The following is a 12,751-nucleotide window of genomic DNA, read 5'->3' on the forward strand; positions in this document are numbered from 1 at the left end:
AGGTGGGGGAGCGACACACACGCGACACCTACCTGTACTTCCGGGCGCCGCCATCTTCTCACTCGGCGCCGCGAGGGAGGAAGGGGGTCATTCCGTCCGCCGCCATCTTACGCGCCGCGAGGCAGCTGCAGCCTGCCTGGCCACTGCCTGTTCCCCCGCCGGGGATGGAGATGAGCGGAGCGCCGGGAGGGAGAGGTGAGCGGAGGGAGGGAGAGGTGAGCGGAGGGAGGGAGAGGTGAGCGAAGGGAGGGAGAGGTGAGCGGAGGGAGGGAGAGGTGAGCAGAGGGAGGAGAGAGGTGAGCGGAGGGAGGGGAGAGGTGAGCGGAGGGAGGGGAGAGGTGAGCGCCGGAGAGAGGTGTGTGTGTGTGTGTGTGTGTGTGTGTGGGGCCGAGGGGGAAGAGAGTGGCAGTTGAGTGACGTCAGACCCACCAATCTGATTGGCCAGAGGCTGAGGACCAATCAGATTCACCGCATCTTACGCGCCGCGAGGCAGCTGCAGCCTGCCTGGCCACTGCCTGTTCCCCCGCCAGGGATGGAGATGAGCGGAGCGCCGGGAGGGAGAGGTGAGCGGAGGGAGAGGTGAGCGGAGGGAGAGGTGAGCGGAGGGAGGGAGGGAGAGGTGAGCGGAGGGAGGGAGAGGTGAGCGGAAGGAGGGAGAGGTGAGCGGAAGGAGGGAGAGGTGAGCGGAGGGAGAGGTGAGCGGAGGGAGGGAGAGGTGAGCGGAGGGTGGGGAGAGGTGAGCGGAGGGCGGGGAGAGGTGAGCGGAGGGCGGGGAGAGGTGAGCGGAGGGAGAGGTGAGCGGAGGGAGGGGAGAGGTGAGCGCCTGAGAGAGGTGTGTGTGTGTGTGTGTGGCCGAGGGGGAAGAGAGTGGCAGTTGGGTGATGTCAGACCCACCAATCTGATTGGCTAGAGGCTGAGGACCAATCAGATTCACCTCAGATAGCACTAACCATTCGATTTTATATATATATAGATGTATCCGCTTTGTGGTTTTGCGGTTTGGACGGCAGCCAACTCACATCCTGGAAAGCTCCTTCGAGGATTCTCCATTGAAGTCAATGGGCCCATTGACTTACAATGGGAAACCGCTGCTCCTCCTCTCGGACGCCATCTGCTGGTCTTCACAGGAAACAGGACCCAAACAGCAAGATTCACCATTGAAACACATGGAGCCCCAATGGCGGCCTATGGGAGCCTGCAAAATGGTGCCTGAAAAGGCGGGAAAATTACACAAAGGGCTATAATCACTAAACAACTATTAACCCTTGTGCTCCCGGATGGATCCTAGTGTGTGTGTGATTTAGACACTGATTAAACCAGATATTACAATAAAGCATGGGAACAGGGGAATACACATTTACATGTCATAACAAGGGTTAAATCACATTTCTGGACCTCAGCCCAGTTAACCCCTTGTCTCCCTGGTGAGGTCAGGGGATGGCCAAATGGGGTGTAACCCCTTTAATCCCGGGCCACCCCCTTTCTCCCTCTACAGGGTTCTTTCCTTTTGGGTATATATAATTACGCCCAAAGTCATAATTAACAATAAGGGGAACAATGTATAAAGACTTGTGTTTTCAAAATGGATTGCAAGAGTTCATTGCCTTTAAAAAAATAAATAAATAATTCACCTTAAATCATTAGCCTAATGTAGCCCTGGTATCCTCCGGCTCCCGCTGACCCCCTCAATAGCAAGTCGAGCTGTCGCGGGTCCCGTCGGAGGCAGCGACGGACCCGCCGGCTGCTCGCGAAGGTGGAGGCCAGTGCAGGGAGCGATCAGAGTCCCTGGAGCCCGGCGGCGTACCCGGCTAGCGGGGGCCGCCATGACGGGTTGCGCGAGTGTGCGCGGGATCGCGCATGCGCAGATAGTCAGGGAGCAGGGAGTTGCGGTGGCCAGTGGAGACTCGCGCATGCGCAGGGCAAGTGCGCACGCAGCCCCAATGCAGAGGCAGCCTCCCTGGGACTACAACTCCCATGGGGCATAGCGAGGCTGGCACCAGGTGCCTCATAGTAGCCAATAGGGCTGAAGGATTGCCCTGGAGTGAGAAGAGATACATTTTGCGCGCTGAGCTCACGCTAGTTAGTTGGAGCTGGGGAGCAGAAGAGGAAGGAAGGGTGTAGGGAGCGAGTGAAGCTCCTGCACCAGGTAAGGTTTCCCAGGCCCCAGACAGGCCCCAACTCCCCACCAGGTTAGTGGGTAAGTGAGCAGGGACGGCCCCTAGGTTACGGATTCTGCTCTTAGGTGTGTGTGTGTGGTGTGTTGTCTTGTCAGAGTCACGGCTGTCAGTGCTGTGAGGTCTGACAAGAAGGCCTCGTGTGTGTGCAGCACGGTTGCTGCAAGTACCAAGTAGGTGGCAGTGCGTTGCTGCAGGTGCTAGGTAGTAGTTAGAGTCAGGACCGGGAAGAGCTAGGGGAACGGGATAGGCCATTAACCCCTTAGGTCCCAGGTAGGTCCTCACTCCCCAGTTTGTGGTGCTACAGGGACAGGCCCTAGGTTAGGGACCCTGTCACAGTAGTTCTAGTGATAGATAGGGACACAGCAGACGCTGCGCTTCCCGTGAAGAGACATAGTCTCTGTGGGCACAGACTTGAGCCCATCTCCAGGGTGGGATCGCCCCTGGCGGACCCCGGGCAAGGAACCATAGGATCAGACGGAGTTACCGAGCGACAGATCCTTTTCGAAGTCAATTGCAGGCCCGAGTGCAGGAGCGCTCGGCAGGTACCCCCATAAGTGCACCAACATATCCTAACATACTATCATCACACATAGTGGCAGAGCTGACCACGGGACAAGGGGGTTGGGCTGTGGACACAAGGTGGGGATACGGGGACAGGAGTTACTCCCTAGGGGGAGTGTTAGAAGTATGTTATTATAAGTGTTGTATTGCCTGCATATATAGTAAATTGGTTATATACATCCTCGTGTATGTACTTATTATGTGTGGGTCCAGTGTAGGTAACCTTCTACATTCCTAGAACCCTACACAGGTGGAGGCGCTGAAAACGAGAACGTTCCAGAAGATTCACCCCAGGCTCTCACTGGCGGAGGCTCAGACCTCCTGTGAGCCTGACAGGTATAACGCACCACACCTGGCAACATATAGGTTCCCCTTCCATATGCCATATATGCGATTGGGTGGGGGGGGAATACCCGTTACACTAATACCCTAATTTAAAAGATATTTAATTGATATATCTCCATGAATAATGAGGATATATTTAATTTAGCTTCTCATTAAACAAATGCACGAGAAAAATTGCTGATAGATGAAGCATCAACAGAGTGATTATGTTCATACATGTGGATGCATCAAGAAATGTTTGCCAATATTTGCACTTGTTTTTTACATCCCCAAAAACTTTACAGGTAATTTTAACATCATTTATGGCGCACAAAAGTGGCGCATGCTTGTAGTTTAATATAAAGTAACTTACATATGTGTGCCACAAACATTCAAACTCCTCCTCTACTTCTCCCCCTAGCATCAAAAAGGGGTCTTCTGAGTTAAGATCGGGGGGTTGGCTCCTAGAAATATAAATTCTCTCAGGCATACATTTAAAACAAATAATGGGCTTAAGGGATTTAAATTAGTTATCTACCCGATGGGAAATATATGCTCTACATGGTCCAGTTTAAGTCAGGGCCCCAGGTGCTCATCTGCAAGGCTACAAGTAAGTCTGGCTACATCTGTATATTGCAGTAGAAAAAGTAACATAACTATCCTGCTATAGAGACCAAAGTCTCTGAATGTCTCTCCACTATATCCTGGATGGATCTCCGCCGATTCAAACTTAACATGTCAATGACAGAGCTCCTCATACTTTCTCCCAAACCTGGACCCTTCTACATTGCTGTTGGCAACACTATCATACACCCAGTATCACAAGCACACTGCCTTTGTCTCACATTTGACTCCTCTCACATTCACAATGCAACTTAAACCGTTTTTTTCCTCTGTAATATTGCAGATACACCCTCTTCTCTGTTGCTCCACTGTTTTAACTAAAACATTCCCTCATTCACTCCCGTCTCAACTATTGTAACCTACTGTCCGGCCTTCCTGCCCCTCACCTGTCTCCCCTACAATCTATCCTAAACGCTGCTGCTAGAATAACTTTATTCTCTACTAAATCTGTCTCTGCGTCTCTCCTGCTGAAATCCTTCTCCTGACTTCCTATTAAATCCCCCATTACTTACAAAATTCTCTTCCTCACTTTTAAGGCTATACACTCTTCTGCCATTCCTTACCTCTCAGCTTTAATTTCTCGGTATACACCTGCTCAGCTCTTGCATGCTGCTTAAGGAGGTCTTCTGTCTACCCCTTTTGTATCTAAAGCCCTCTCCTCCCCCTAGAACCTCTCACTTACCGCCCCACACCCCTAGAATGCCCTTCCCCTCACTATGACTGACACCCTCGCTCTCCACCTTTAGGACCTTTCTTAAAACACACCTCTTTAAAGAAACATATGCGTAGCTCCGCTGGCTGATACTATACAACTCATGCACTTACCAGAACACCCTCCTACTGTCTCTAAGTTCTCCCCACTTACCACTTAGATTGTAAGCTCTTCGGGGCAGGGACTCCTTTTTCCATTGTTTTGTCTGAAGCGCTTATTCCCATTGTGTTATATTATGTCACGTGTATTGTAACGCGCTATATAAAGATATACATAACATTCTGTGTCTGGATGCATTACCTTCCTAAGTCTGACTCGGCGTAAACACCACTATCTAATTAACTTCATGTAGTGTAAGACCCTTGTTTAACAAATGTATTATGTTTGGGGTAACGCCTTCCATTATTCTAATACATAGCCCCCCTATAAAATCTGTTTGAACCTTTGTCACAATAAGAGGTTTAGCAAAGTGGGATTAGTGTTCAAAATCCGTGCATTTTTGTGTCACCATGAACATAGATCAAAGAAGTGTTACAGTGTGTCTCCTACCTTATTTGTTCTCAGTTTGAAATCACTTCATAAATACATTTATTTGAAAAACGGTTTTAAAATAAATAAACAGAATTTTGGGAGATTCGATTTCTCTACAGTATTTTTAATCAATTGTATACATTCACATATTTTACAACTGGAACAACATTTTACATTTTACAGTCATTTAGAATACAGATAATGTACAGTATGAGACATGGAAGCTTTATCTTACAGTCGACTGTGTTAACTTTATATTTGCTGTGTTTTTCGTTATCCCTCATTAACCATTTAAATGCTGGAGGCCAGTCTACTGTGCACTGTTCCCTGCAGCATCTAAACGGTAAAACACCAAAACAATGAAAGTTTTAAACATGGTAACACTAACTGCATTGGCAACTGACATTAGTTGGCTTCCTGACCGTAAGAGGAAATAGAAATGTAGCACCGGTGCTGCCTTTATTCAAGAGATTGACTTTCAAGCAGAAAATGATGGAGGGGAACACCCCAAATTGGAATTTTGTATTCCTGCACATAGAGTAGGAGTGGCCAACTCCAGTCCGCACAGGCCCACCAACAGGTCAGGTTTTAAGGATATCCCTGCTTCAGCACAGGTGGCTCAATTAGAGCCTCTGCTTGAGCCACCTGTGCTGAAGCAGGGATATCCTTAAACCCGGACCAGTTGGTGGCCCGTGAGGACTGGAGTTGGCCACTCCTGACATAGAACATCAAACACCTGGATTGTTGATGTAAAAAACTCCATTACCGAGTACATAACCTCTCTGCTTCTGTTACAGATGTGATCCAAACCTGACCGCTGTCTCCATCCCACTCTCAACAGTGAAGGGAAGCCAGTGCTGAGGCACACAGACACTACAGGTAACATATCCAGTTAGCTGAGAGAAGAATACCAACATGGAGGGGAAAAACCCCCCTTGTATTATATTACGTGAGAAATTCTCTAATAAAGTAATCAAGAAACAGGAATGCGACTATGGGCAAGGTATTTTATCAACAAAGCATTAGACAGACCAGGGATTAATTGTGCCAGGAAATATATATATGTATTGCAATATACAGTATAAAAATATTAATCTACAATTTACACAAGTAGCTCTCATTTCACAATTTTGGCATATCTGTAGATCTGCTGATAACAAAACTTTTGGCCACATCTACATAACTTAAGGGCAAACATGCTCCAATAATCTGGCATAACATCTACCGGTGTTGCACAAACCTTTGCCCTTACACGTGTCCCTAAAAATTCACCCGTCCATGTAGGTGAAACTTGTAGTGTATAAAATATCTTAACGTTTAAAGTCAGTACCCGACACATAGAAGTCCATATTTATTAAGCAGTGGTATTTCATAATAGGCTTCTCGTTCGGAAGAATGGGTCATAAGGTGTTTCCGATGCTGGAAGGTGCATTATGGCATTTCAAATATGGTTGGACCATTAATCTGATAAACCCACGAGGCAGTTATCATAACTGGGATGTCTATATAAATAGTCTGTAAATAAAATCCTACCGCCACCCCAATGCTAACATAAAGGGAAAAAATAATTAATTGAATTCCTGAGGGTGGTGTTTCAAAAGATGAAAATGCTCTTTTTACAGTCATTTTTTTTTCTATTTATACTAAAAGAAGCATTTTGAGCTTTATATCAAGGTTTTTTTCTTCACCATGTGTGGATGAGGGAGAGTTTTTCCAACATAGTATATTGCCATGTACAAAATTCTATACCCGTCACTTTATTAGCATCAGCTATCTTCTTCCAACTCATTTGACTTACAACCTGCATGAAATATATAACACTTGATTCACAATATTCTTACATTTGGTGCCGACGCGTTTTTAGGGAGCTTGATAGATCCCTCAAACTCAATTTAATTTTATTCTGTACTAAAATAGCCTGCGACATACCGCTTGCCTTACCTTCCAGCACCAGGGGGGTTAAAGTAGGACTGTCAAATATTCTGATTAGTATATTAAACATGTTATTATTTCTCTGGAACAGAAAGTACTGATAATTACATTTACGAGGCAATATATTAAAAAGGATGTCTGTGTTAAGTGGAACTGTAGATCTAAACAGCAGATGGCAATGTGTTCAAATGTATCACAAAATCTACACCATGGTTCGGTTGATAATTGCCAGATTGTGCAGAAAGATATTCAAATCAGCACAATTGGGTATGTTTAAATGCTGAGGATGTTTGAAAGTTAGTGGCAGATCTATTTTAACTTCATCAGTGCAGGAAGGGCCAGCCCTGTGACACCGAGGAGCTTATGCACCATCCACCATTAATATTCAGAATGGCGTGTTTTTTTTTAAATAAGGTATATTATGTCCTGTTATACAAAGCACATTTGTTTGCAAATGATCTATTGCATGTGCTTTGAAACAACAAAAACAGCATAAGAGACAAACCTTATACAGCATTGTAATCTGTGGTCGGGGAGCGTATGAAAGAGATTGTTCTACTCATTGAAATGCAGCGATTCCTCTACAGTATGTTTGTGTTTACGTGTCTCCTGCCCTCCTCCTCCCTTTGCACTTTTAGGCTAGCGGTTCGCCCTCATTGGTGAACCGCTCACGTGACCCTCGCTTGCCAAGAACAAATTCTCAAGTCTGTTCTCCTGTCTGCCGCTCTGCAGTTCCAGGCGGAGCGCTAGGTATGTTCATTTTAATTGTCTTCTTGCTATTTTGTTTTTGAGCCACGCAGTGCGCCGCCGCCGCCTGCCACTTTTGGTATAATCACGGCCTTACTCACTCCAGGTCATGAATAAATCACATATGTCTACATAGGAAGTAAACATCCTATATGACCGTATATGTAGCATGTAAACAAAATGCATTAGGTAAAACATGTTTGTTCCACAAACCCATAATAGAGTCATTTTAATAAAAAATATATACTAAGTAGGCAGATAAATAATATCAGAATATGTGGTTAATACGAGGACTTAAAGTGCCAGCTATCATTGCAAACTCTTGAGAGGAACACAAAGGGACATTCATTGTTTTACTTTGTATCACGCTGGGAAAGCAGTGGAAACATTATAAATATTTTCATTAGTAAAAAATAATGAAAGGGGAGTATATTCAATAAAGTGAGTCCCTCTTGCTAATGAAAGGTCAGTTTTCAAGTTCAGACAGCAACAAAACAAAACACCATGTGTCAATTGTTTCTCTTTTTGTGTGGAGACAGAGAACTAGTGCTTGAAGTGCAGACCTGCCTGTGGGGTGCAGACAAGAGCATGTTGCCTTCCATATACTTGCGGGGAAAAAGAAAAGTTTTCCCCCGCTACAGAAAAAAATCACTATTTTTCATAGGATGAACACATAATTTTTTTTATATATCTCAGGAGAAAATTTGGAATATTTCATTCCACAACTGGAATGAAAATGACATTTTTAACATTGGTCGCTTGCTTCCGTGTGTGGTCCTTTTATCATGAGCTTACAGTTGCACTTTTGATCTAGTCTTCATTGCATGAACAAGGAACTCAGGAGAGAAGTCCCGTTTGACGTTAACATATTGTAATGCTGAGATGTTTTACCACGTCACAAACGCTCAGCAAACCTAGCCCATGTCTGCACCAGCTGAACATATAAAAGATGAACAAGACACGCTGTCTTTGACAAAAAGTATGATGTTTCCAGGGTTTAAAATGGGGGAACCAATTTATGAACAGGACATGATTCTTCAAGGTTGTGTCACCTTGGAGTTACGCAACCGTATGCATGTTGAAGAAGCAGACTCTCGTGGCTAGGCAATGTATTGCTATAGTAGTGTTCAACCAAAGTTCCAAAATCTCGAAACATTTGCTCTCCCTCAAGGTAAACGTTGGAATCCTATGAGAAAATGAAAGGTTACTGAGAATTACTTCCTTATTTAAATGTCTTCTATGTGTAAATTTTTTTTTCGCATTCCAATAACTATTGCAGATTTCCTTCAATAATATCTTCGGAATGAGACGAGTAGGAATACAGTATGTATGTTACAGAGAGATTTTCTTGGCGGGACACAGAAATAGTAAATGATTGAAAAGGGAGGATGGGAATGAGATAACAAATGGGGGGAAAAAAAAGAGGATGTTGAATACTAGAACATTTTTTTGAGAATGGAGAAGTTGAGGGTTACCGTGACGTGTTTACAGACAAATGAAAATGAAAGAACAAGCTAGAAGTGGGAGAAGAGCTGAATTGCACTATGGTAGACATTGTACTCATTTGAGTGGGTGATCTTGTTTAGGCCAGTTGAAACGGTCCCAAAATAAGTGAATAGTTAAATAGTATGAGACCTTTTTATCTAAACAGTACATACCATTTAAGAAAAACAAAATATGGCACATATTCACTAAATGTTGCTTTGCCATTAGACACCTATTGGTTCCAGAAGACACCTTTCACCTCATTCATCTCAATGGGTCTTCAGGTACCGAAAGGCCTCTTATAGCATTGTACAACTTGGTAAAATGGCCCTTAATGTCAAATTCAGATTATTTGGGGATGTAATGCTTAACTTGAGTCGTAGAAATATGTTTGTTTATGATGGACCACTTGGTCTTCCACTGCATTCTAAGCCTGTAAGGATGTGGTGGTCCCTGCAGTACAAAGGGCATTTCAGATGCTTCTGGCTTTAATACACAGTGAGTTCTAATGATTCACAATTAAATATTACAATCACTTTGGTCACATCATCATAACATGTTACTGAACCATGATATGAAAAGTGTTTTAATTAATGCATCTGCTTCACTAAAATGTTAATTGTGACTCTGCAGACATCTCCAGTACATTTTATGTGTTCAGAATTTCTACTAACCTTCTCAAAAATTCTGTAGTTCCTTAACTTGTCAGCGAGCTTGTCCCATACAACCAAAACCTTCAAGGAAAATACAGCAATATTATTTTAATAAAGCAATACTACAATTGTGAAGATCTTCACTGAGCTCTTTTGTATTTCTTCACAGTAAGTCAGACCATTCCAGACAGTTGTTCTCCTTACTTTACTGAAAGTGCAATCGTGCCAAGAATGATACGTTTATATTTAAATTCTCCTGCAGGAAAGCATTCAGCAGTGTAACTCCTCCGCATAGTTTTAACATTGCTTTCAGAATTGAAAATGTTTGTCACAGTTTTCAGAGCAAAACATACTGTACTTGTTTGTTAGGGACTAGTTAGGACAGTTCTTAAAAAAATGCCATCCATTTTTAAGAATCCCCAAGAATTATTTCACATCGATATTTCAAAACTTCTGTAACAAACAAACATTAGGACTTGCCCCCCCGCCCCCCCCTTAAAATAGCTTATTTAAATTTCTCTGCACTGTGACCCAGATATCTCTCCCACAGGAAATGGGAAGAAATATCTGCACAATCTAAAATTAGGAGCGGAATGTACAGTAAAATTTAATATATTGAGGAAATTTTACCTTTCCTGCCTTTGAAGAATTCCTAATGCCGAACAGTCCGTCCTTGGGACTTCCGTCGGAATTCATGGCTTTGAACATTCTGAAACATAACAATACTCTTACTTATCTCCAGCATCAAACGTGACCACAATGTCATTCCATCTGCAAGCTGCGCATATCTAGCTATATCTCCTTAAAAATGAATGTGCTGACATCTATAGTAACATGGAGTATCCCTGGACACTTTAGTACAGTAGACACAATATTCAAAGGTGCAGTCCTACCCAAAATCAGCTTTGAGCTACAAAATATCGCAAGAGTGACTGCACAAATACTAACCTACTGTAAGCGTTTTTCCAAAAATCTGCTAATTTTAGTTTTAAGGATTGCTACTGTACCAAAGAGACTATAGCTGCTTTATCTCTCCCAGAATCCCCAGCTTGTCTTATTCTTATAGGTTTTGGCTCTCTCTTTAAAGTGAGGGCATGCTGTTCTATCCCAGACAGTACCGTTATTTTTGAGGAACGTTCCCCCACTTAGTAATGTCAAAGGAAGTTAAGGAAAGGCCCCGCAGGAATGACGAGGGATGCCCTTTTAGTCTCAGTGGGGAATCCTGCGTTAACTGCTATTGACTTGAAAGGTAGCTAATGCCGGATCCGGTGTGTTAACCTGCAATGGACCATTGGGTTGCAGCCTTACCAATTAAAGTTACGGTTTAGCCTTAAGCGTTTCATTTAATTTGTATATCTTTCAACAACGAAACACATAAATCCACTCAACTTGGGAAAAACCTGCAACTTTTGTTAGGCAAACTAGAAAAAAAAAAACATACTAACTTGCTAAATGTGAGCACAACATTATATAAATTACCTTTCAACATCTAAAGATTCATTGGTATCAATAAATACACTGGCAGGTAAGGGAACCTGAAAATAAAGTTACAATCAATGATTATTTACAACAAATTATTTATCCATCTTCCTTAAATAACACATTTCATCAGGGACTCTCAACTCCAGCCCTCAAGACACCTCAACAGGTCAGGTTTTAAGGATATCCCTGCTTCCGCACAGGTATAAGACTGAGTCAGCTGTGTGCGGAAGCTGGGATATCCTTAAAAACAGACCTGTTGGTGGCCGTCGAGGAATGGAGTTGGCCACTCCTGCCTTAGAACATGGAGTGTTCAACCATTAAGAAATTCTTGCAACTGGAAAATATCAGCCACTACCGGATTGTGCTCATGGAATCTTTGGCAATGTCTGCAGAACTATAGAATTCCACTGAAGACCATTGCCTTGGAATAATAGCGCAGGTCCTGCTTCAGCGCCTTGATATTGATATTATTGAAATGATAATAGGTCACCTCGTAGGGTTGCCAGGTGTCCAGTATTGAACCGGACTGTCCTGTATTGGGACACTCTGTCCAGTAAAAAATGAGAGGCAATACTGGACATGCATGTGTCTTCTATTACCTCTCTGGACATTGTGAACCGACTGCATGAGGCTATGGGATTTCCCCGAGCAGGGAGAGAGCAGGACCGTGGCTAGGGGGCTGGGCAGCTTCCTACACCCTGATTGGCTGTTGCTGGGTAATGCAGCGAATCAAGAGGAGGTGTCAGGAGCCTTGGGGGGCGGGGGGGGGGGGGGTAAGGAGAGGATGAAACAGCATGGAGAAGAGAGGTGAGAGAGGGGTGTTGGTCTCCAGCGCGTCGCACCTTTCACCATTGTGTCCATTACTTTTGGAGAAGCCACCTGGCAACCCTATCACCTCTCACTCTAATCCTTTCACTGCCAGCGGCGCCAGGAAAGCATTGCATGGCAAAACAAAGCAAATATTTCTGATGCGTTGCAAAAGGGGAAGAGGAAGTTATTTTATTTTTAGTAGGGACATGGATTTTAATTTGCTTTGGGGATAACAATTTGCAGTGCAGACTCTTACTGTTTCATAGTCATCTTCATCACTGTCTTCTTTACTTAAACTCGGCTTTGCAGGGCAAACTGGCAGCTCCACTCCACAACTTCGGAAACTCTGGCCATCGGGTGGTGACCTCCTAGAAAGAGCACATCAGAACTGAAATATACTGTAGAACTGATAATGACAAGCATTGTACAAGAGACAATACAGTACATGGAATGATAATACAATAAGTCCAACAACAAACAAAATCCAACCATAGGAAAGGAAATCCCTGCGCCAGAGAGCTTACAATCTAAGTGGTATGTTAGGAGACTTACAGTGACAGCAGGTGAAAGAATAAGTGCAGTAGATGCAGTGCTTGGCCACAGTGGTTGGTAGCAGTGACTGTGGATGTGGGACAATAGCCATGATTCTAGGCTAATGAAATGCTTAATTTAAGAGTTGAGTTTTAAGGTTTGATTTGAAGGTGGCGAGGAGG

General features: G+C 44.0%; 1 protein-coding gene across 1 annotated transcript; it reads right to left on the reverse strand.

The window, feature by feature from the left end:
• Positions 1-5,037: 5,037 nt before the first annotated feature.
• Positions 5,038-12,472, reverse strand: LOC142483236 (SH3 domain-binding protein 2-like). Its single transcript, XM_075583298.1, has 5 exons — positions 12,295-12,472; positions 11,226-11,281; positions 10,377-10,455; positions 9,768-9,827; positions 5,038-8,794 (listed from the first exon to the last, which is right to left on the reverse strand). Exons 3-5 carry the CDS (start codon positions 10,452-10,454, stop codon positions 8,657-8,659), a joined length of 276 nt encoding a protein of 91 aa, XP_075439413.1. The 5' UTR covers position 10,455; positions 11,226-11,281; positions 12,295-12,472; the 3' UTR covers positions 5,038-8,656.
• Positions 12,473-12,751: the final 279 nt, after the last annotated feature.

Source organism: Ascaphus truei, unplaced genomic scaffold (genome assembly GCF_040206685.1).
Source record: "Ascaphus truei isolate aAscTru1 unplaced genomic scaffold, aAscTru1.hap1 HAP1_SCAFFOLD_3107, whole genome shotgun sequence".
NCBI classification, from domain to species: Eukaryota; Metazoa; Chordata; class Amphibia; order Anura; family Ascaphidae; genus Ascaphus; species Ascaphus truei.